At 50.2% G+C, this 23,481-nt stretch overlaps 1 protein-coding gene across 4 annotated transcripts in view; it reads left to right on the top strand.

Moving 5' to 3' along the window:
• Window positions 1–7,107: 7,107 nt before the first annotated feature.
• The window catches only part of NLGN3 (neuroligin 3), a 51,985-nt gene continuing 35,611 nt past the window's right edge, over window positions 7,108–23,481 (top strand). For 2 of the 4 annotated variants that reach the window (XM_038415936.1, XM_043492339.1), the window contains exon 1: window positions 7,108–7,834. In XM_038415936.1, the coding sequence (XP_038271864.1) occupies window positions 7,363–7,834 (472 nt within the window). In that variant the 5' untranslated portion in view covers window positions 7,108–7,362. Of the gene's footprint in view, window positions 7,835–9,062; window positions 9,123–22,972; window positions 23,033–23,481 lie in introns of all 4 variants that reach the window. The other 2 variants (XM_038415934.2, XM_038415935.2) reach the window with 2 other exon arrangements.

Genomic DNA, 23,481 nt, shown 5'->3' on the forward strand with positions numbered 1-23,481 from the left:
GTGTCCGTCCCCTCCCCAAGTAGACTGAAGGAGCCAGCCATTGTGAGACCTGAGCTGGTCCACACTACTTCGACCTCACTGTAAGAGACGGTTACGTCAACTACTGCCCCAATGGAAGGGCAGTCAAGTCCGGACCCTTCTCGCTCGCCAAGGCTAAGCCGACAACTTCACCTCCCATCAACCCCGGAGGCGTTTGAGGCAGCATGGTATCTACTTCAGCTCACGGCCCCATTCTCCCCACCTAGACGGGAGAGGTTGCTCCCCCAGCAGCGTCAAGAGGAAAGCCCGAAATGATGACCCAGCGATCTCCATCCCCGGTGCACTGCTTCCTGGCTCCGGAACAGGGTCAGCAGCCTCATCGGGCCCTGAGTCCTTGGCGCAGACCCTCAGTGCCTTGAAGTACCGTTCCTCCATGGTCCTCCTTTTCAGAGACCTCGGAGTCGGACTCCTATTGATCTCGTAAGAGCAGAAGTAGACGGTCCAGATCATCATGAGACCGGCACCCTTACCCAGCACCATGGCCCGTGGAGTGGCAGCCCCCTGCACAGTGGCCCGTTTGGACTCCCTGGGTCTTTCACCAAGGCCAAAGGCAGAGTGAAGGGTCGCATTCTGTGGCAGTGGCCTCAGCCACTTTAGTACCAGCATCGGCAAGATCGGGGGTAGCTCCATCTCTCCCCCTGCGGTGCCGGCGCCGGCTATGTCAGCCCCAGCGGTATCAGTGCCGACATCCTCGGCACTGACAGCCCCAACAACACTGGGTCCAGCTTCAGCACTGGTGGCCTCAGTGCTGACGTATACAGCTCCGGCACAGAGGGCCACGGCACCATTTACCTCGGCTCCAGCCCAGGATCCCCAAGCACCGCAGAACCCCTTGGGCACGGAGGGAAGAGAGCAACCACTCTTTGCTGGGGGTCTCTTCCGCCTCTCCAGATGAAGTGCTGGTGGGCACTTTGGTAGCCCCAGCCCTGGATGACAACAGGGTCCTACAGCAATTGATGAGGATGGTTGCCTAGGGCCTGGGCATTCAGGCAGAGAGGGTAATGGAGGACGCAAATCCAATGGTGGATATCCTCGGCCACTCCAGACCGGCATGTATTGCTCTACTCCTCATGAAGACCATTGCCAAATCACAAAAACCTTGTGGCAGACCCGGGATTTGTTGCCCCCTTGCCTAAGTGCAATGAAAGATGCTATTTTGTGCCATCCAGGGGCTACGAGCACTTGTAAACCCATCCTCCACCAGATTCCTTTGTCGTGGATGCTGCTAACCAACAAGAGCACCAGGGCTACCAAGGCCCTTCCCCAAAGAATCAGAAGGCAAAACAACTCAACCTTTTTGGTAGAAAGGTCTACTCCACTGGTGGCTTGCAGCTCCGCATTTCTAAACAGCAGGCTATTGTCATCAGGTACTGCTACAATACATGCGGGGCAGTGGCAAAGTTTGCAGAGCTGCTGCCGCAGGACTCCCATGCTGAATTCTCGGCCCTGGTGGAAGAGGGCAAACTCATTTCCCGAGCTTCGTTGCAGGCCACTCTGGACGGGGCTGATGTGGCCACTCAGGTGATGTCTACCAGGATTGCCTTGAGAAGGGGCTCCTGGCTCCAGGTATCAGGTCTGCCATACAAGGTCCAGCAGACCATTCAGGATCTCCCCTTTGAGGGGACTCTATTTTCCGATAAGACGGATAAAAGGCTACATAGCCTAAAAGACTCAAGAGCCACCCTAAAATATTGCTGGGCTTCCACACCCCCGCCATGCAGCAGAAGCATTTTAGGCTGCAACCTCCTCCGTGTTTCTACCAACTGCAGAACCGGCAGGATCGCTCATGAAGGAGAAGCAGGAGCGGCAGGAAGAGGAGGCATCCATCCTCAGGCTAGGGTTCTGGCCTGTCCAAACCTTTAGCTAGCTAGAAGCAGGCCTTTTGAAGGGACGAACAAGGATGGCACACGAGAACTTGAACTGGATCCAACCCGCCTTATCTTCTCATCCCAACTATCCCCTTTCTACCCTGCGTGGGCTCATATCACATCGGATCGCTGGGTGCTCCACATGGTAGAGAAGGGATACTCCTTTCAGTTTTCTGCCCATCCACCCCCCTTCCCTGTCCCTCTTCAGGGACCCTTCTCAGGAGCAACTCCTCACACAGGAGGTGCACTCGCTTCTCTCGCTGCGGGCTGTGGAAGAAGTTCATATTTCCTAATACCGAAAGCCAAAGGCAGCCTCAGGCCCATCCTAGACCTGCGAGAGCTCAACAAGTTCATGAGGAAACTGAAGTTCCGCATAGTCTCTTTGGCCTTCATCATCCCTTCCTTGGATCCAGGGGACTGCTATGCTGCCCTCAGCTTGAAGGACGGATACTTTTATATAGCAATTACACCATCCCACAGAAGATACCTCAGGCTTGTGGTGAGCAACAACTACTATCAGTTCATAGTCCTCCCATTTGGCATATCTGCAGTACCTGCCTTGTGTGTTTACCAAGTGCATGGCAGTTGTGGCCACATTCCTACACAGGTGCCAGGTACAGATGTTCCCGTACTTCGACGACTGGCTGATCAAGGGCCGCTCCAGGGCACAAGTGGAGGCACAAGTCGACTTCATAAGAATGTCTTTCAACGAACTGGGTCTTCTCCTGAATGTGGGGAAATCGATTCTGTCCCCTGTTCAGCAGATAGAGTTCATGGGGCGGTACTGGACCTGGCACAGACCAGGGCATACCTCCTGGAAGCGAGGTTTCGAGCCCTTGGTGACATAATTTGAAATCTCATGCAGTTTCCCACCACCAAAGAATTGCCTGAAGCTTCTAGGACATATGGCCTCTTGTACCTATGTGGTGCAACATGCAAGGCTCAGACTCCGGCCTCTCCAATTGTGGCTAGCCTCGGTGTATTGGCCAGCACAGGACAGTTTGGACAGGGTCGTGACTCTGCCTTGCCCAGTCCTCGACTCCCTCCAATGGTGGCTTGACACACAGGTAGTGAGTGCAGGGATCCCCTTCACCGGTCCTCAGCCATCCCTCTCACTAGTGATGGATGCGTCAGCTCTGGGCTGGGAAGCACATCTGGAGACCTCAGGACACAAGACTTCTGGTCTAAGGTGGAACTCGCTCTCCACACCAGTGTCAGAGAGCTGAGAGCGGTGCATCTGGCATGCCGGACTTTCTGAGCCCAGTTTACGGGGAGATGTGCATCAGTCATGACAGACAACACCACGGCGATGTTCTATATCAACAAACGGGGGTGCACGCTCCTCTCCCCTGTGCCACAAAGCCCTCACGCTGTGGGACCTTTGTGTAGCTCATTCAATATACCTACAAGTATCGTACTTCCCTGGAGTACAGAACGAGTTGGCAGATTGTCTCAGCAGGTCCTTTCATGGCCACGAGTGGTCCCTGTGCCTGGACATCACAACCTCCATCTTTCAACGGTGGGATTTTCCCCAGATGGACCTGTTCATGATGCAACAGGAAGTGTCAACAATTTTTGCTCCTTCCTGAACCACAGCCCGGGCTCCATCGCAGATGCGTTTCTCCTCCCATGGGGAGGCCTTCTTCTCTACATGTTCCCACCCATCCCTCATGTTCACAAGGTGCTCCTCAAGATCCGGCAGGAAGAGGCTTCAGTGATATTGATAGCTCCAGCCTGGCCCTGCCAACACTGGTACATATCTGTCCTGGAGATGTCTGTGGAAGCCTCAGTTACCTTGCCACTCTTCCCAGATTTACTAATTCAGGATCCCAGTCATCTCCAGCACTTGAACCTTGAGTCATTGCACCTCATGGCGTGGAAGTTCCATGGATGAACCCCATGGAGCTCTCCTGCTCAGACCTGGTTAGACAAGTCCTCTTTGGCAGTAGGAAACCCTCCAGCAGGGCTACCTACCTTGCCAAGTGGAAGAGATTATCATTCTGGTTGGTGCAGCATCACTTGTCCCCAATGCTCGCCTCTATACCACTCATACTGGACTACCTTCTCTATCTCAAGCAGAAGGGACTGTCCATGTTGTTAATAAGGGTTCACTTGGCCACCATCTCTGCCTTCCATCCAGACCGGAGTGGGCAAACTTTTTGGCCTGAGGGCCACATCTGGGTATGGAAATTGTATGGCAGGCCATGAATGCTCACGAAATTGGAGGTTGGGGTGTGGGAGGAGGTGAGGGCTCTGGAGTAGGGCCAGAAATGAGGAGTTCAGGGAGTGGGAGGTGGCTCTGGGCTGGGGCAGGGGGTTGGGGTGCGGAAGGTGAGGGCTCCAGCTGGGGATGCGGGCTCTGGGGTGGAGCTGGGGATGAGGGGTTGGGGGTGCTCTGGGCTGGGACCGAGAGGTTCAGAGGGCAGGAGTGGGATCAGGGCTGGGATACAGGGCTGGGTGCAAGAAGGGGTCAGGGGTTCAGGTTCCAGGCGGCGCTTACCTCAAGCAGCTCCCAGAAGCAGCAACATGTCCCTCCTTGGGCTCTTATGCGGAGGTGTGGCCAGGCAGCTCTGCTCTGCCCTGTCCACAGGTGCCACCTCTGCAGCTCCCATCGGCCACGGTTCCCAGCCAATGGAAGCTGTGGGGGAAGCATGTGGAGCCCCTTGGCTGCACCTATGTGTAGGAGCCAGGGGGGGACATGCCACTGCTTCTGGGAGCCGCGTGGAGCGGGGCAAGCCCCTGATCCCACTCCCCGGCTGGAGCGCCAGAGTGGGACAAGCCGCGGACCCCACTCCCTGGCGGAAGCTGGAGGGCCAGATTAAAACATCTGGAGGGCCGGATGTGGCCCCCGGGCTGTAGTTTGCCCATCCCTGATTCAGGATCAGAGGACCGGTTGGTGTTTGCCAACCCTAGGGTCAGCCATTATATCTGCACATCAGGCAACTGACCCTGACCTGGGACCTCAATCTGGTCCTTTCCAAATTGATGGGTCCACCCTTTGAACCGCTGGTAACATCAGACAAGGTGGCATTTCTGGTGGCGATAACCTCAGCGAGGAGGGTGTCTGAGGTCAAGGCCCTGACTTCAGAGCCCCCTTACACAGTGTTCTATAAGGACAAGGTTCAGCTCAGGCCATATCCAGCTTTTCTCCCGAAGGTTGTCTCCCAGTTTCATATCAACCAGGACATCTTCCTCCCAATGTTCTTTCCTAAGCCACACTTGAGTGGCAGGGAGCAGAGGCTCCACTCACTGGGTGTCCGCAGAGCGCTAGCCTTTTACATTGAGAGAATGAAATTGTTTAGGAAGTCCATTCAACTGTTTGTGTCCGTGGCAGACAGGATGAAGGGTCTTCCAGTCTCCTCCCAATGAATTTCCTCATGGATCATGTCCTGCATCCATGAATGCAAAGGTGCCTGCCCCTCTGCTCACTGTGCATTCCACTAGGGCGCAAGTTTCATCAGCAGTGTTCCTGGCGCAAGTCCTGACCTGGGAAATACGCAGAGTGGCGACGAGGTCCTCCATACATACTTTCATCGCGCATTATGCGATTACCCAGCAGGCCAGAGACTATGCGATGTCTGGTAGAGCGCTGCTCTAGTCAATGGATACCTGAACTCTGACCCCACCTCCTGAATTTAAGCTTGGGAGTCACCTGATTCAAAAATGACATGAACAAGCACTCGAAGAAGAAAAAACAGCTACTCACCTTCTCGTAACTGTTGTTCTTCGAGGTGTTCATGTCCATTCCAATACCCACCCACCTACGCCTCTGTCGGAGTAGCCAGCAAGAAGAAACTGAGGGGGAGGCGGGTTGGTGGGGTTCTATATTGTGCACCATGATGGCGCCACTCCAGGGGGTGCCTGGACCAACCCGACAGATACTGCTAGGGGAAAAATCTTCCAGCTGCTGTGCGCGCGCACACACACACCTGATTGGAATGGACATGAACAGCACATCTCAAAGAACAGCAGTTACGAGAAGGTGAGTAACTGTTTTTTCCCATGTTTTGATCAATACCATTTTGCTTGTGAGAGCTGACATCATCTGTTTTCTGGTAATTAGCAATAAAGCAATTTACATTCCTGGTTAATTGTCCTGTCTGTGAGAGCTGGTTTCCCAATATATCTGTTGACGAGTCAGCTTCACAAACTTTTATAAAGTTCCAATCCTTATCTGGTAATTGCCCCACAGCATTCAGCAATATATGTAACAAACTTTTCAAGCAGTTTTTCCATTTCACCTTTGGCCTGGCTGCAAAGCACCATGGGGCTTTGACTTAGTTTGGTCAATGGTCACACACTTCATCTCAGGGTTTCAGGCTGCTCTGAGGAGAACCCGGCTCTGTGTTGTTCTTTCCAGGAAGGGAAAGCAAGTCATTTTCTCCAAGTTGGGCAGGGAATGGGGAGCAGAGTTGAGGATGGAACCAAGCAGTACTGATTCCCCATCCCAAGCTCGAAGCACTAAGTGCTCTCTTGGCCTGTTGACTATTCCTGAAGTCTGGCAGCCTCTTGCTCCAGTCACGTTCTTGCTAGTGTGCTCCTCAGACCCGAGGAGAGGAGAAGAGGTGGTTCGTCTTTCTTCTCTGGTGGTGTCCTTCCCCTACACACAGGCCTTCTCGCTTCCCCTGCAGCCCTGGGATACCTTTAGCATGGGCTGTCTCTCTGTGAACCTTGCTCCAGCCCTAAGGCCAGTAGCTGGTGTGCAAGCTGCTTCCCCAGTTTGTGGTTGAAGCCCCTTTTCCTTAGCATTATCTGTCTGCTCTGGGTGTCTCAAGCCTGGGTGCTTGACCCATGCTTCTGCAGTTGACGCACACATACCTCCTGCTCTGGAGTCTGAACACCCAACTTCTACAAGGCCTCCGATCCCCTTTTCCCCCAGATCTCCAGGAATCTCTTGTCCTTCTCTGCAGCTGGCATCACTTAGCATGACCAGACTGTAGGGCTGACTAGTAACTGGGAGACAGCAGCAGTGGATTATCCAGGGGCTCTTCTTTCTCTCTAAGGCTGGAGGTGAGGAGCATTCTGGTAAGATATTAAAATCTCTTCCCCACCTCTGCCAGGCTCTGGAATCAGGGGGCCAGGGGTGTGCTGGTGGGTTACAAGGTCCTTTTGTGCTGCAGATTTTCTCAGTCAGGTAGAGCTGCCGTTCTCACCAGTGAGAGAGTCCATGACTGTTAATTCCTCTCCCCCTCTCTCCACAGAGCCGTCAATCCCGTCAGGGCTGCTCTGTCTGACGGTGAACAGCAGCAGGCAGGCTGGGGGCTCTGAAGAGGAACACTCCCCAATTTCCCTGGCTCACTGTTCGCAGTTCGTTTCTGGGTTTGTGTTCCAGTTTCTGTCCTCCCTTGGTGTTTGGCTCTGCATGACAAATAGCAGCAGCCTGCCGTGATGGGGTTCCTCTGAGCCCTCAGGAGCATACTTAAGGCTTGGATGGTGGTGCTGCTCATCACAGACAATGTGGCTGATACTTCAGAGAAACCCGTCCTTTTCCCCTGTTCTCCAAGTGCCTGAGTTGGCTGCAGGCCGGGACCTTTGCCTCGTGCTCTGGGTTCTAAGCTTGGCCATTGTACAGATGGATGGCCAGGTCTACTCCCCGACTGTCAACACGCACTATGGGAAGTTACGAGGGGTCCGGGTTCCACTGCCTAGCGAGATTCTGGGTCCTGTGGATCAATATCTGGGGGTGCCTTATGCAGCCCCTCCCACTGGGGAGAAGAGGTTCATGCCCCCTGAGCCACCCTCCTCCTGGTCTGGAATAAGGAATGCTACCCACTTCTCACCGGTCTGCCCTCAGAACATCCACAGTGCAGTCCCGGAAATCATGCTGCCCATCTGGTTCACCTCCAATCTGGATATAGTTGCCACGTACATTCAGGATCCCAATGAGGATTGCCTGTACCTCAACATTTACATTCCCACCGAGGATGGTGAGTCCGTCCAGGGTGCCAGGAGGAGACGTGCACTCTCTGGGTGGGTGGGGGGTCCCAGGGTTATTCTGCTCCTTCTCAGCTCTGGTTGGTCTCCTCTGGATGTTGTGTTTGAAGCATGTGCTTGTGGAACCTGCAGCATGCTGTCTGTCTGTGGAAAAGCTTTTTCTGGCCACTCAGCTTGCCCTCTGCCTTCCAGCTATTTTTCCTCTCTCTCTGTCTCTTGTGCTCTCTCTTCTCCCCTCCCTCCCACAGCTCTCTCCCTTCCCCTCCATGGCATTGTCACGGGTTCCTCTTTTGTGTTGCCAAAACTGAAAGGGACTCTCTGACCGCAGGTCCACAGAGTGACAAGCTGGTTTGGGTTCCCGAGGTGCCGAGTGCCAGGTTCTGTCTTGAGTTGGTTTGGGTTTATCTTCCCTCGCCCACCCTCACCACCCTCAGGTTCTTGCGCTAGTTCTGGAGCGTGGGTTGCTGCAGCTGGCTGGGAGGAACACTCTCTCTCTTGCTGGGATGGGATCACCAGCCATTCTTGACTGGAAAGGGACCAAGGAGAGCTGGGCTGGCTCCTCTCTGTGGTGCCATGCTCTGCTGGAGGTCAGGGGAGATGTCAGCATGCATGGCACAATGCAGTAGCATATGTGCTTCGCTGGGACCAGCCAGGGGCTGAGTGCGTGGAGTTGGGTGGGGGCTGGAGCACTGTGGACCCAGCTCCTTGTGGTGAGGCTAAGTGCCTCAGGGTGCCTCTTCACTCTCTAATCTTTTTCTTTTATAGGGGATTCCATCTGAATTGTAAGTAGCAGTGCCAAGGAGGCAGCACCCTTTCCTCAGGCCTGTGGCAGCCTCACCACAAGGGGGAGTTGTGGGATCCCATGGGCTGTGCCAGCTGCAAGAATCTCTCGATAACACAAGAGCCTATGATGGAAGAGAACTGGAGCGGGGACAGCCGGCCATATCCTGAGCAGTTTTGTGGGAAGACAGCTGCTCTGGAGGCCCAGCCGCTCTACTTCTCTTCCCTTGGGGGTTCCAGGCTGCAGGGAACAGCACCATAACTTCCTTCCATCCCAGTACACTTGGCCCCAGAGTTTTCCTCCCACAGCGATGCTCCCCTCCCCACGTCCCATGGTCCCAAGAGGGGGTGGCGGGAGGGTGGACAGTGTGGTTGTAATTGCATGCCCACTCCAGCCGGTGGAGCCTCCTGTTATTTTGTAGTCTTTTATTCATTTTACAGTAAAACGGATTTCCAAGGAATGCGCCCGAAAGCCCAACAAGAAAATATGTAGGAAAGGAGGTATGTAGCAAGCCGGACCTGACAGAGAGGCACAGAGAGAGGACAGAGAGAGAGAGAGAGAGAGAGAGTGGGAGGGGGCACCTGTCCATTCTCTCCAGGCCTGCGGCATATTTCTTCAGCCTTCCTCTCGTACCATGTGATTGAGACGGTGGGCCCTCCATGCAGCCTGGAATACTGTCTGTCTGTCCGTTCATCCATCCTCTGCTCAGAGGAACCTTTGGGATGCTCCTGCTACATGCTCCTCCCTTTCCAGGGCCAGACTGGGCTCCTCAGTGGGAGGATCTGGGTTTGAATCAGGGCAGGACCCGGGTGTGTTTCCAAGCCTTTCAGAACAGCTGCTTTCACTTGCTGGAGCCAGTGCAGCAGGCTCCCATTGAGGATGTATGGGAGATGGGGAAATATGGACTTCACATCCCATTCACCCAAATCCTCCAGCAGGACCCAGCTCCCAAGGCCTGGGAGTGCTGCTGTCAGGGAAGAAGTGCTCTCACCTTCTTTAACATTTAAATGTGAAACATCCCATTCTTTCATCCTACGGCAGCAAAGACAGGTGAAAGCACCTTTCACTTGGTCTCTCTGAGGTGGGGACACCTAGTCAAAGGTCCCACTGAAATGTACACCACCAGTGGTCATGTTTGTGTAAATGGGTGTGCACAGCCCCATTGTGAACAGACCTGGTAGAGTTGCTGTGGGAACTGGGACCATGTGTGTGAAAGCTCTGCCCTCCAGCTGCATTAATTTCCTATGTCTCCCTATACAAATATGTAAATCCTGCTGGCTGTGGAATGTGCCTCCACCCCCATGTTGCTCCCTCAGTCAGGTATGCCACCTCTGTGCTCACATGCACACACACATGCCTCTCCTTTCCCATTATGCTGGCCCCTGAAGGCCCTACTCCTGGGTTATCTGGCACACATGGAAACCTGCTCTGTAGCCCCTTTAATAAGCAGTTCTTTACTGCCCCTGGGATCCCTGCACACATGGCTACCTCCTGGGAAGCTGTGAAACAGTTCCAGTTCAGAAACCATTCTGCTTCTAGCCTACGTTCCACAGCCCCACCTTGGAGTCTCCAGCCCCAAGGCAGGGACAAAACAGGATCTTTTCTTTGGAGACCTGTGTGCAGTCCCCTCCTGATATCAAAATCTGTGACATCACAGTACTCTCTGGGAATGGGTTTGCCTGAGAAAGCATGATCCTGCATCACTGTTACAGACCCCGGTGTGCGGGAAGGAGAGCAGCTGCTGGAGACAGACAGGATTGTGGGAGGAGATGGGAAATGTGCTCTAGAATCATACTTGGGTTTTCCCCAGAAAGCAGCTTTCTATGCACACCAGCAATACAGACCCAGCTCTGTCCCAGTGGCCTTGAGTATCTCCTCTGTCCCTTGCATGCATCTGTGTGCACTGCACTGGGTTGGTGAGGCAAAGGCCCAGAACTTGCATATCCTGCACAAGGGTTCCCCTTCTCCCCCAAAGGGGCAGTGGGGCAGCCAAGCTCTTCTGAAAGGCTACATGTGGGGAGAGAGGAGAAGCCCCTATGTGAATGGACTGCCACTCTGGCCACACACAAGCACACATATTGGGGTCCAGCCCAGTGGCTCTCAAGTAGTTGTGTGGCCCAGGCTCTGGAGCCCTTCGTGTAGCTGGGCCCTTGGGCTGCTTGCCCTGGGAGGGGTTGTCATGGCCTGGGGTCCTATGTCTTTCTGTTCTCTTCTCTGTGCATTCCGCTTGGTGTCCAAGGCCTGGCGCAGTACGGCACAGCTTGGAGGTTTGATGAGAATTCTCTTTCCTTCCAGAGATTTCCCTGAGTTCTGTTGTTTGGTTTCTTTGCTTTGCTTTCCCTGTTGCTGTCTGGCTACTCACACGCCATCTCTCTGTGAGTGCCAAGGCTGCCCCAAAAGGGCCAGCGCATCAGGGAGTCTCCACACGCTGCCTCTGGAGTGGGCTGTTCCCTCTCATGCTGTGCCAGCAGCTGGCCCTTCATGAGCCACTTCAAAGCACTTCCTCTCAGAGAGCTCCCAGTCCTCTTCTCCCAGCCTGCCATTGGCTGCCAGGGCTTCACAGACCCCTTGCTTTGGGAGTTGAAGCCAGCACTTCAGCTGGTTACTGGGTGTCCAGGGGGCGTGGGGGGGAGAATGTTTATTACATGCCATTAATAAATGATCTTAGGGGAGAGATGCAGCCTGGTTTCCCCTCTCCCACCACTTCTGCCTGTGGTAGGAATTTCTGTGCTGTCCATTGCTGATTCCTGGGTATGTTCCATCTGCAGAGGAGGGACCCTAGTGGCTGCCTAGAGGGGTTGGCTCTGCTTAGAGGAGGCTCTGCCTCTCCTGTAGGAGGATAGTGAAGGGGCCTAGTACACATCAGTGATTATCCCTACCCAAGTGTTCCTAACAGGAATATTCAGAGTTCTGGTTAAACATAAAAGTAATCCAAATGCACTAAGAAATGGAAATGCACAGTTAAGGTGCCCAAGCAACTTTACCTGTGTCTTGTAGGAAGGCCATGAGGGGTTAAAAATGAAAAAGGTCCATTTCTAAACATGTTTGGATTGCTTTACATTCAACCTTGACTCTCAACTTCCTGGGTTAGTAATTCTTGGTTTTGGGATAAGTGCAACATTCTGAAATGTTTTTACATAAGTTACTGCTATTTACTCAGCCTTAACTTCAGTAGAATGTGGATTTTTGTCTTTGAATTTCCATGTACTTCAAAGTTATTAAAATTTCGTCCGTGAATGGTAAACAAGAAAAGAAACCCAAGGAGCAGGTTTCTGTGGGATATTTCTAATGATCTGAAGATAGGAAGGGTCAACTTCAAATCAATATTTTATTTTAACTTTTTATTTATGTCCATATTAACCTGTACATTTGGGTCACCCCACTCTGGAGCAGCCAGAGCTCCCTAACCAGTTCCCCATGCGCCTGGCCTCCATATTCCCCTGTACACACGCACAGCCTGGCTGTTCCTCGCATTCCCCTGTGTGCATATACCTCAGACACACTCCCGGGTCAGTATACATGGTGTGCAGTGTTAGGGGTAATAGACCTCACTGCAAGTGTATCCTTCAGCAGGGGCCAATGGGTATCCCGAAGAACAAAGTGGTCTCCCTCTTGTTTCCAATGGAAGGGAAGTCAAGCTGTACCCAAGGTGTCCCCGTCTCCTTCCCTCAGGTTGGCTTGGCTTCATTCTCACTGAAACCAATGGGAAATGGTGACTATTTTGAAAAAGGACTCAGCCTCAGTCTTGCTTCCAGGGAGAGTAACAGGAGCCAGCAGCCATTTTGAAAGAGGAGTTCTTTGGGGTGTTCATGGGCCCAGGCTAATAAACAGCAGCACACAATGATCCTTCTCCCTAACATACCAACTTTCGAATATGGCCTCCTACGATGTCAGGGAGTTCTGGCCACCTGGGGAGCTTTAGGCATCCCACCTACCTCCAGAAGTTTATTCTGTCCTTTGTAAGTCCTGGTGGTCTGTGGAGGGCACACTGGCTCGATTTTTGCTTTACATGCAAAGCTCTGCTCCACCTTAATCTGGGAGCTGCACACACCACATCCACCCAGAGTAGTGAGCTTATAGGAGGCCCTGCTCAGCGCCCTCTGCGGTCTCCACCTCTGCCAAGTCTGATTTCCCTTGGGAGCCAAACCCCAGCATGATCCCTGAGGGGATGTGAATAGTTGAGAAGTAAGGTCTGGCCTTCGCACAGACTTTGTGCTGGTAGAACTGGGTTGATTAGGGCTCTAATATGATTCTACCAGTACAACCCCTAGTGTGAACACAGTCTGACCAGTATCAAGGTGCCTTATACCACTGTAGCTTATTTTCCTTCCAGTACAGGACGGTCCTGGGAGGGCTGTCCTGCTTTTTCTACACCAATACAGCTAAAGCGCTACACCCCTTGTGTGTAGACAAGCCCCTGAATGGTTACAGAAGTGCATCAGCTAGGGTAGTGTGGGGGTGACTTCCCACCCTGACTCTGTGAGAATTGCAGTGGTTTTATTCTAGAACAACTCTTGCCTCCTTCCCTGAGGCCTGCAAACTTGTGGGTGTTACCAAACAGCCACTGACCAAACTGCTGAAATAGCTGCACCAGCAGAGTGGAAGGGGCTGGGGGAGCTGTGGGTAGAGGAACTCACTGGATTTGATATGAATTGTGTCTGTTTCTTATTGCTCCCTTGTGGTGCCTAGTTAGATCTCTGCCCACTACAAGAGGGAAGACACACTTTCCTCAATGGCCACAGACTCCTCACTCTTCCTTGGGAGGCACCAGAGCCCCACAGGGTTAGTTATTTGTACAGCCCCACAGATCTGTTTGACTCTTTACTAACACAAAAGATGCTCCTGCCAAAGGGAGTCAAACAGCTGGTGCTCTCTCTGTGCCTTTCTCCAGGAAGTCCCTGAGGTGAGGGGTTTGCGCTGGTACTCCTTTATTAACACCGCAGCCATTTGGCTTTTTTGCACAAATCGCCTCCATGAGCTGCCTCCCCTCCTAGCAGCCCAGGCCCCAAGCCCGCTGGATGCAGAGCTGCTAAACTCGGAGCTGTTGTCATACTTCAGACAGTTCTGAGTGGCTCTCTGCTGGGGTGCCAACCAGCATGCAGGCACCTCCGTTTATTTGCATAGTGCAGATCTATTAATTAAAATTAAGAGGCGCTTGGAGATTTCTGGTCTTTGGGAGAGTTGCTGTTAGTGTCCCAGGGCTGGCCCTTTGTGGGGCCATAGTGCAGGAGTTAGGGGCCCTGATGGGCTTGAAGCCCAGGTGCTGAGACAGGTGGAATAGCATCCTGGAGGCCAAGTGGCCTATTGCTGCCCAGGGCACTTGGACCATTGGTTTGTATTTGTGACAGTTTGTATGAAAGCTGATTTTTTGAAATAATTTTTAATTGAAATGGTGCACTGGTGCATGCTGGTGAGAGCTGAGCCAGTGTCCTGGGCAACTGTAATGCAGCAAGGGTAGGACATGTCTGTCTGCCTCTCATGGGGAGATTGCCTTGCTGGGAACTGCAGTGTCTCCTTCCCTTTCTCCCATTCCCCCAGCATGGCTCTGGTTTCTGTGGCTACCCGGTAGTCCCTGGAATCACAGGGAATGGACAGAAGAGCCCTGCTAAAGCCCAGGCAGGGCTGGTCCTTAGGGTCGGGTTCCTGCCTTGAGTGGGTCCCAGCGCTCTCAGGCCTTTTCCATCCTTAACTCTTTGGGTCTGTGATACCCTAGGCAGTTAGGTAAAAGGGGCAGAGGAAGGGTTAATCTGTCACTGCTCTCAGGATGGCTCTTTTCCTACCCCACTACCCACTTTCCCTTTATTTTAGCCATCCCTAAACTGGGTCCATTTGGAACCTACATGACACTAGCACCTGCCACAACATTCAGCTGGTCTCAACAGGTGGGGCCAGCTCACTTTGGGGTTGCTTTGTTTTGAAGGAGAATAGGGCTGGTTTTGGAGATGCTCCGGCTTGGGCTCAGAGTACTGTGCTTCTCCTGCTGTTGGGGTTGCTAACCCCCTAAAGCTGCCATCCTCCCTGTACCTTAGGTCTTGTTTACAACAAAGTTGCACTGGTTTAGTTAAACTGGTGCAACCCCTATGTGGATACTGGTATTTTGGTGTGAGTAGCTTATTTTGGTTAAGCTTAAACGTGTTTCTGATACACTTACACTAAACTGAAATGAGTATCCATGCAGCCTTTGGTGCTGGTTAACATTAAGCCAGTGCAGCTTTGGGGATACCTGCAGAGGGTTTCCTGCAGAGGAAACAGGCTCCTGGTAGCTGAGGAAAGGAGGAACCAAGTGTCTTTAATTTTGTCAGTTGCATGTCTAGGGATGTAAATAAACAAGCTGTTGGTGAGCAGCTTTGGCCTGGCCCTGAAGACTGTCTCGATTGGACCTGTTAGAGCTTCTGTGGTCAGGTTTAAGGATTTGGGACCTGAAGTGGGTTGGTGTATTTAGATGCAAATAAACTGGTAACTAGCAAAACCTATTGGGTGATACCCCAATTCTGGGAGGCAGGGCAGGATTGCTCCATTCAGTCAGGTTCTGGCCACCACACCCCTGTGAAACTGTTTTCACAATCAAATGCCTCACTATTGCAGGATGTTTCCTGATACTCAGCCCAAATTTTGGCTGAACTTAATCTTGTTGCTCTTAGTAGTAACTGCTTAGGGCCCTGCCCAGTCCCTGTACCCTTCACACTTGTAGCTCCTTGTTGTAACCACTCTTACTCTTCATTCAGCCAAGTCCTATGTAACTGATTCTTGTAACCAGTGGCCGCGCTGATCTCTCTAGGTCCTTCATTGTTTCTCTGGGAATTCAGAGTAGAATCTGAATTTGTCTCCAGCTTCTGGTGATGGGGCACTCAGAAATGACAAAGTATTCATAGATTGATAGAGTCCAAGGCCAGAAGGAATCATTGTAATCATTGTAGTCTGACCTCCTGAATAACACAGGCCAGAGAACTGCCCCAAAATAGTAATTCTTACAAGATATCTTAAAGAAAACATCCAATCATGATTTAAAATTCCCAGTGATGGAGAATCCACCACGGCCACTAAATTGTTCCAGTGGTTAATTACTCTCATTGATGGAAATTTACACCTTATTTCTAATCTGAATTTGTCTAGCTTCAATTTCCAGCCATTGGATTGTGTGTTAGACAAGCCCATTATCAAATATTTTTTCCCCATGTAGGTATTTGTAGACTGTAATCAATTCACCCCTTAACCTTCTCTTTGTTAAGCTAAATAGACTGAGCTCATTGAATCTATTGCTATAAGGGATGTTTTAATGCCTCAATCATTCTCAGGGCTCTTCTGTGATCCCACTCTAATTTATCAACATCCTTCTTGGATTGTGGGCACCAGAACTGGACACAGTATTCCAGTAGCAGTCACACCAGTGCCAAATACAGAGGTAAAACAACCTCTCTCCGTCTCGAGATTTCCCTGTTTATGCATGCGAAGTTCCCATTAGCCCTTTCGACCACAGTGGCTCACTAGGAACTCATTATCATGGTTGATTATCCACCATGACTCCCAAATCTTTTTCGGAATCACTGCTTCCCAGGATAGAGTCCTCCATCCAGTAATTGTGGTCTACATTCTTTGCTCTGAGATGTATATGTTTACATTTAGCCATATTAAAATGAATATTGTTTGCTTACATCTAGTATACCAAGTAATCCAGATCGCTTTTTATCAATGACCTATCCTCTTCATTATTTATCATTTCCCCAGTTTTTGTGTCATCTGCAAACTTTCAGTGATGACTTTACGTTCTCTTTCAGGTCATTGATTAAAATGTTAATTAGTGTAGGGCCAAGAACTGATACCTGCAGGATCCAATGAAAGTGCACCTGCTTGATGATGATTCCGTTTCTTCTTTGAGTGGTTACGAACTTGTATTCCATTCAGCTGTGCATACACCCAGTGCACCAAAGTCAGAGGATTTTGCCCAGCAGCACCCATGGAGTATGCTCATGCCCCCCTCCCTTGGCTATATAAGGGCAGTGCTGCCTTGACCTCCCTCAGTTCCATCTCACTGCCTGTGCTGGAGTGCTTAGTGTGAGCTTTCCCCACACTTGTCTTCACAGGTTTTTGTGATTTTCTTGTATGTAGTGATAGTATAGTTATAGTTAGTAGCTGCAGTTAGATAGTGATAGTAGTAATTGACTAGTTTCTCCTGGTAGAATGACCTCCCTGGAGTTTAAACATTGCCCTTCATCTGGGATGGCTATCCTCATACTGGATGTCTTGGGGAAGGACACTTTAAGGAAAGGTGTTCTATTTGTCAGTCCTTTAAAAAGAGGACTTGAACAGTTAGAGACTTACGATTGAAGCAGCATCTTCTCAAGCTGGCCATGAGGCCTTCCTCAGACCTGAGGACTGCTGTGAAGAGTCCGGCACCTCAGAGAGCACTGGAGCTAGTACAGTATGGGACTTCTCAACCAAGCTGGGATTGGACTGCTTCGCTTCATCGGGCCCCCTGAGAAAAAGAACCCATAAAATAGACCAGGGCCATTCCAGAGGTAGGGGAGACTCGTCTTCCCTACTTAAGAAAAATAAAGACCAGCATCGGAGTCTCCCAGTGCTCAGGTTACCTGCTTTCCGGTACTGAGCAGGGAACACCTATACCATTGACTCACTGGGTTCCCATTAAGACCAGTACCCTTGGCAGAGACGGTGGCACTGTCAGTCTACACCCCAACAGCAGATTTGCTGTGCCTGTCTATCCCTGACTCACCACTCATTCAGGACCAGCCGACTACTCTAGCATCATCCTTGGCATCCTGGGCTCCCCCTGGTTTGGTAGCAAACTTATTGTTGTTGCCAACACCATCATCTGCACTGTGGTTTACCCTCGGTCAGGGGAGCTGTTGACTTCCTGCTTGGCACTGTGGGCACACGCAGAGACTCTTCACTACTGATGCTCACAGCGATGCAGCCTGCATCGCTGGCCTGGGACCAACTTCATTTAGGGTCCCAAAAGAGGCATTGGTACCGAGTATGAGATCGAGGCTGTTACCAGTATCCAAGCTAATATTGACTGTTCACTCTGTGCCGATGGCACCTTTGGGCTGGGCCAAGGATAATGCTGGATGTTTGGTGGCCTCACTGCCACTATCAACTATTTGGAGGCATCCTCAAATTTGAGCTTAGAGGCATCTCCCTCCCCTTCCCCATTTTGCTTTTGAAGGTTGTCAAGACACAGCGAAAATCATAGTCAATGCTGGGATTGGTACCATTCCTGCAATAGAGACACGGGACACTGGCCTAGTTCTTTCTGGGTGCTGATGCACTATCCTCATCCACAGTGACCTCCATGGAATCCCAGGGTACTCCCTCATTCAGCAAAATCATGGTCACCTGCTCACCCTAGGGGGAGATCACCTGTGTCTTCAGTTTTCAGAGTAGCAGTCGTGTTAGTCTGTATTTGCAAAAAGAAAAGGAGTACTTGTGGCACCTTAGAGACTAACAAATTTATTAGAGCATAAGCTTTCGTGAGTTACAGCTCACTCACAAAGTGTAACTCACGAAAGCTTATGCTCTAATAAATTTGTTAGTCTCTAAGGTGCCACAAGTACTCCTTTTCTTTTTATGTCTTCAGTGCACTCCTTGCTGGAACCACTAGTAGGCTCCCTCTGCGAAGAAGCATCCTGAACCTTTACAACAGTCAGCTGTCATTCCTCAAGGGATTCCATTGCTCCCAACTACATCTTCCTCTTCATCACCAGATAATGCAGCAATACCCTAGTCATCCTCTCTGGAACCAGAAGACTTCAGTTCATATCAGGACCTGCTCAGGCGCATGGCATTGGCCTTAGAGATTCAGGCCAAGTTTGTATAGGAAAACACCCATAAATTGGTGGATATCCTTTAGCCAAGGATCTGTCCTGGGTCCAGTTCTTTTCATAAATGATTTGGATAATGGCACAGAGTACACTCACAAAGTTTGCAGCCAATACCAAGCTGGGGTTGGGGGTTGCAAATGCTTTGAAGGACAGGATTAGAATTCAAAATGAGCTTGACAAACTGGAGAAGTGGTTTGAAATAAATAGGATGAAATTCAATAAGGACAAATGCAAAGTACTGCACTTAGCATGGATTCAGGACATTTTGGTTTGTTTGTTGCATTTGAAATCTTCAGGTCTCACTCTGAGCTCCCTGAGGGTTTACTTGGTGGCGATCTCATCTTTCCACCTTCCCATTCATGGAAACTTGGTATTCTCAGACCGTATAATGGTGAGGTTTTTCAAAGGAATTATCTGTCATTTTCCACCAGTGAAGGTTACAGCACCATTGTGGGACCATAATATGGTCGTGGGGCACTGATGTGTCTGCCATTCAAGCCAATAGCAACATATTAATGGGCTCTCCTCTCTCAAAAGGCGGCATTCCTTGTGGCTGTAACACCCCCAAGAAGAGTTAGTGAACTGCAACCCTTAATGACAGATTCTCTGTACACTCAAGTCTTCAAGGAGGCTTTAAGACCACACCCAACGTTTTTGTCCTGTCAGGTTATTTACTTACCTATATTTTTTCCCAAAGCACATTCAAGCTCAGAGGAGCAGCACCTATATATCTCAGATGTCAGCTAGTGCTTAGCATCTTAGTGAGAAAGGACCGAGCCGTTTTGTTCATCACCTTGACTCTGTCCTTCACTGAGTGGTTGGAGGGACAACTAGTTGCTGCTCAGACCATTTCCAGGTGGGTAACTGCCTGCATTACCACACCTTCTAGACTGACTTGGTTGATACCTCTGCAGTCATTGTGGGCTCATTCGACAAGAGCTCAAGCGACACTGGATGCATTCCTAATGTATGTCTCTGTAGTGGATATCTGCAGGGCTGGAATATGGTACTCCTTGCATACCTTTACTAGACATTATGCTATTATCACGGCACTGAGAAGGGATGCAAACTTTGAGAAGGCAGTTTGGCTTTCACAGTTTAAATAGACTCTGAGCCAATCGCCTGCTGGAACTGCTTGTGGGATCAGAGTCTATTTAAGTGTACTCTCTGTGCCATTATCCAAATCATTTGTGAAGATAGTGACTGGGACCAGACCTGGGGCAGATCCCAGTGATAGCTGGAGGATATTCACCAGTTTATGGGTGTTTTCCTATACAAACTTGAAAAGACGGTTACCTACTTATATTGTAACTGTTGTCCTTTGAGATGTGGGTGCAGACATGTATTCTGCGTCCCACCCTCCACCCCTCTGCACTGAAGACTCCAACCTGGGATTTTGGTGTGAAGGAACAGAGGGGGGGCAAGGCAGTGCTGGCCTTAGCCTCTCCCCTGGGTATATATGTGGGATGGGGCATAAGTGTTGCTAGGCAAAATTCTCCAACTTTGGTGTGTTGGGTGTGCTCTCTCCTGAATGAAAAACATGTCTGCATCCACATCTAGAACAACAACAGTTACAATAAAGGTAAGTAACCATCTTTTATAATTACATTGACACCTATTAGTTAACCAGCATTTAATCCATTTCATGTGTGCCATTTTAATTTTATATTGATATAATATTTTAATCACCATGTCACGTGATACCAAGTCAAATGTCTTACAGAAGTCTAAGCACATTACATTAACACTTACCTTTATCAGTCAAACTTGTAATCTCATCAAAAAAGATACCAAGTTAGTTTGACAGGCTCTATTTTCCAGAAACCCATGTTGATTGGCATTTATTATACTACTCTCCTTTAATTCTTCATTAATCAAGCCCTGCATCAGCCACTCCATTATCTTGCCCAGGATCGATGTCAGGCTGACAGACCTGTAACTACCCGGATCATCCTGTTTACCCTTTTTAATTATTGGCACAATGTTTGCTTTCTGTGAGTCTTCTGGGACTTTCCCTGTGTTCCAAGATTTATTCAAAATCAACATTAACAGTCCAGCAAACTCCTCAGCCAGCTCTTTGAAACTCTTGAATGCAGCTCATTGATGGCTCATAGTCATCTGTAATCAATCCACACACAAGGGTCCCTCTCCTCCTCTGTCACTTCCAATGGATGAGCCCCCAGCTTGTAGCTTGTATTAGACCCTAAAGTGTGTGACCTTGGATTTTGTACTATTTAATTTCATCCCATTTCTGTCACTCCAGTCTTCAAGGTCATCCAGTTTTTCCTGTATATTATTCCGATCTTCTTCTGTATTGATGGTGCCTCCCAACTTTCTATCATCAGCAAATTTCATCACCGGAGTCCTACTTTTTTTGCCAAGGTCATTAATAAAAATATTGAAAAATATTGGTCCCAAGATGTATCCTGGAGGGACTCCATTAATAATGTCCCTCCAGGTGATAATTCAGTTTTCAGCACAACCTATTGCCTTCTCCCCTTTAGCCAGTTCCTTATTCACCTTACAATGCTTGTACTGATCCCATCTTCCCTAATGCACTAATTATTTCCCATGTGGTACCATGTTAAATGCTTTACCGAAGTCCAAGTATATTAGATTTCCTGCACTTCCCTTATCTAAAAAATCAGTGACTTTTTCAGAGGAGGAAATCAGGTTAGTCTGGTGTGATTTATTTTTGGTAAACGCATGTTGCATTACATCCCCTTTACTATTTACCTCTATTAATTTAATTATTCTTGAATTATTTATTGAATACTTCTGCCTGTTGTTATTGGTAATTATATCATTTCTATCTAGTAGTAGACCAATGCCATTGTCAAGATTCTTTTTGTTCCTAATATACTTAGATTCCTTCTTATTGTCCTTAATTCTGTTGGCCATAGATTTCTCACTGTGTCCCTTGGCTTCCCTTATCTGTTTTCTACAGTTCCTAGCTTTTGATTTATATTCATTACTATTGACTTCCTCTTTCTTCTTCTTATATATATTTATAACTGCCGTCACTTCCCCTCTGAGCCAGGTTAGGTTTTTAACCACTATGACCTTCTTCCTCAATTATGAAATTGTGGCTTTTGGGGCATCTAGTAAATTATGTGGCCTCACCAAAACTATGCACAGAAGGGCCTTTCCTTCCCAGCTTGTGGAAGGAAGGCCTCTGGGCTTGGAAGGTGAGCACAGGATCCTGGGGGGGTGTCTCTCCAGAGTGGGACAGAGAGGGGCTCCCACTTCATGGGCTGGGCCGTGTTTTCCATTTGCAGCACAGAGCTGCCCTGCCCTTTGTTTCCATAACACTTTAATTCCCTACTCTTGTCATTCCTTTCTGCTGTCTCCACAGTTTGCCCTTCCCACTGGGTGTTTGAGTTTTAGGTTATTTTCTCCCAGACCCACTAACCTTATTTCTCTCAGCGGAATCCCATTCTGTTATTTCCTGCTCAGGTTTTCCAACCTCTCTGGCCCCTTTGGATCATGCTTCTGGTCTCCCAGAGGTTCTGGCTTTCTCTCAATTTAGTGTCACCTGGGAATGTCACCCACATGTTGCTCACCACTGTGTCTGTGATCGCTAACATGCTAAATCAGGCCAGTCTTACTGGAGTCCTCCTGGCAGCTGTTTTCCCCCATGCCATCCGCTGCCCTCTGTTTACATCCTTCGGCCAGTTTTTCAGCCCTTGCAAGTTTCAGATCTATGCCTGTTTGCATTATTACAGTCCGGAGAAGCAAGGCTCAGGGCACACACTGTCTTGGGGTCTCAGTGGCTCTGGGGTCTGATGGCATACAGACTTCCTGGCAGCTTTGGGCGTTTGTGGCTGACTGTGCCTGTAATTGGTTTAAGATGAAAGGACAAAGCTTCAGCTTCAAACCCTGCCTGCAGTACTGTGAAAATAAGGGGGTGCCAGCAGGAGAGCGGCCCCTTCCACCGAGCAGCATGCACACCCCTGGGATGGTGGGGGGTTGATGGGGAGAGAAAAGAGAGGCAGAGGTGTTAGAGAGTCAGGCCTGGGCTACAAACTAACTTGCACCAGTTTAGTGGAACCAGGATGATGAGTTAGTGTTACTGGCTTTCTGCCAATGAGCAGGGCACGGAGCTTACCCCAAATCAGTCCAAGAATGAGTTGCAAAGTGTGGGCCACAGAGGATGCTGAGGATGTAGCAGGGGAGGGGAAGGCAGGAGGGCACACAAGCTCTTCTGCTGTCCTGCTTAAAGAGGCCTGTTCTCTCTCTCTCCTGGCTCCCAGACCAAGGACCACATGTTCCCAGGGCAGACTTCAGTGGGCGGGGGCCCGGCAGCCTGGAGAGGCAGTCCCTGTCTGCTCTGAACTGTGGCTGTGCTTGGCCAGCCACACTGGCCGAGCCCATGGAGAGATGCAGTGTGAGTAGCCAGGTGGTGCTGTGGGCCTGGCCTCCTTCTCTGCTATCATGCTATTTTTGAATTCTCTTTTGTTTTTGTTTTTTGTTTTTCTTTTTTGTTCTGTCTCCTCGTGTTTGGTCCCTAGGAGCCATCGCTAAGAAACAGGGCGAGGACTTAGCGGATAATGACGGGGATGAAGATGAAGGTATTTCTGTGCTCAAGGCTGCTGCTGCTGCATGACACGCAAAGCAAATCTGTTTGCTTTCCATTCTCTGCCATTTCCAGGGAGCCCTGTCTGTCTGTGTCTTTGTTCCCTTGGGCTGAGCAGTTGCACGGGGTGGCCAGGTGGGGTGACCGGCTGTGCAGGGGGCACGCATACCTTTCCTTTGGGGAAAGCTCAGGGGGTTTTGCTTTAGAAGGAGTTTGCTGGCTGTCCAGTCTGCCTCTGTATGAGCAAAAGGCTCTAAGGAAGCATGGCGACATGTGAACAAGAGAGGAGCCACAGGGAGCCTGGGTCGATTTCACCCCACGCCCAGTCACATTTCACCTCCAGCCTCCGTTCTCGCTGAACCTCAGACTTCCTGTGTCAACTAAGAGACTTTCCTTTCTGGATCCACCCCCATGCTGCCACCCCACCTCCCTTCTCCCCACCGT

The sequence above is a fragment of the Dermochelys coriacea genome, chromosome 9 (genome assembly GCF_009764565.3).
Source record: "Dermochelys coriacea isolate rDerCor1 chromosome 9, rDerCor1.pri.v4, whole genome shotgun sequence".
Classification (NCBI taxonomy): domain Eukaryota; kingdom Metazoa; phylum Chordata; order Testudines; family Dermochelyidae; genus Dermochelys; species Dermochelys coriacea.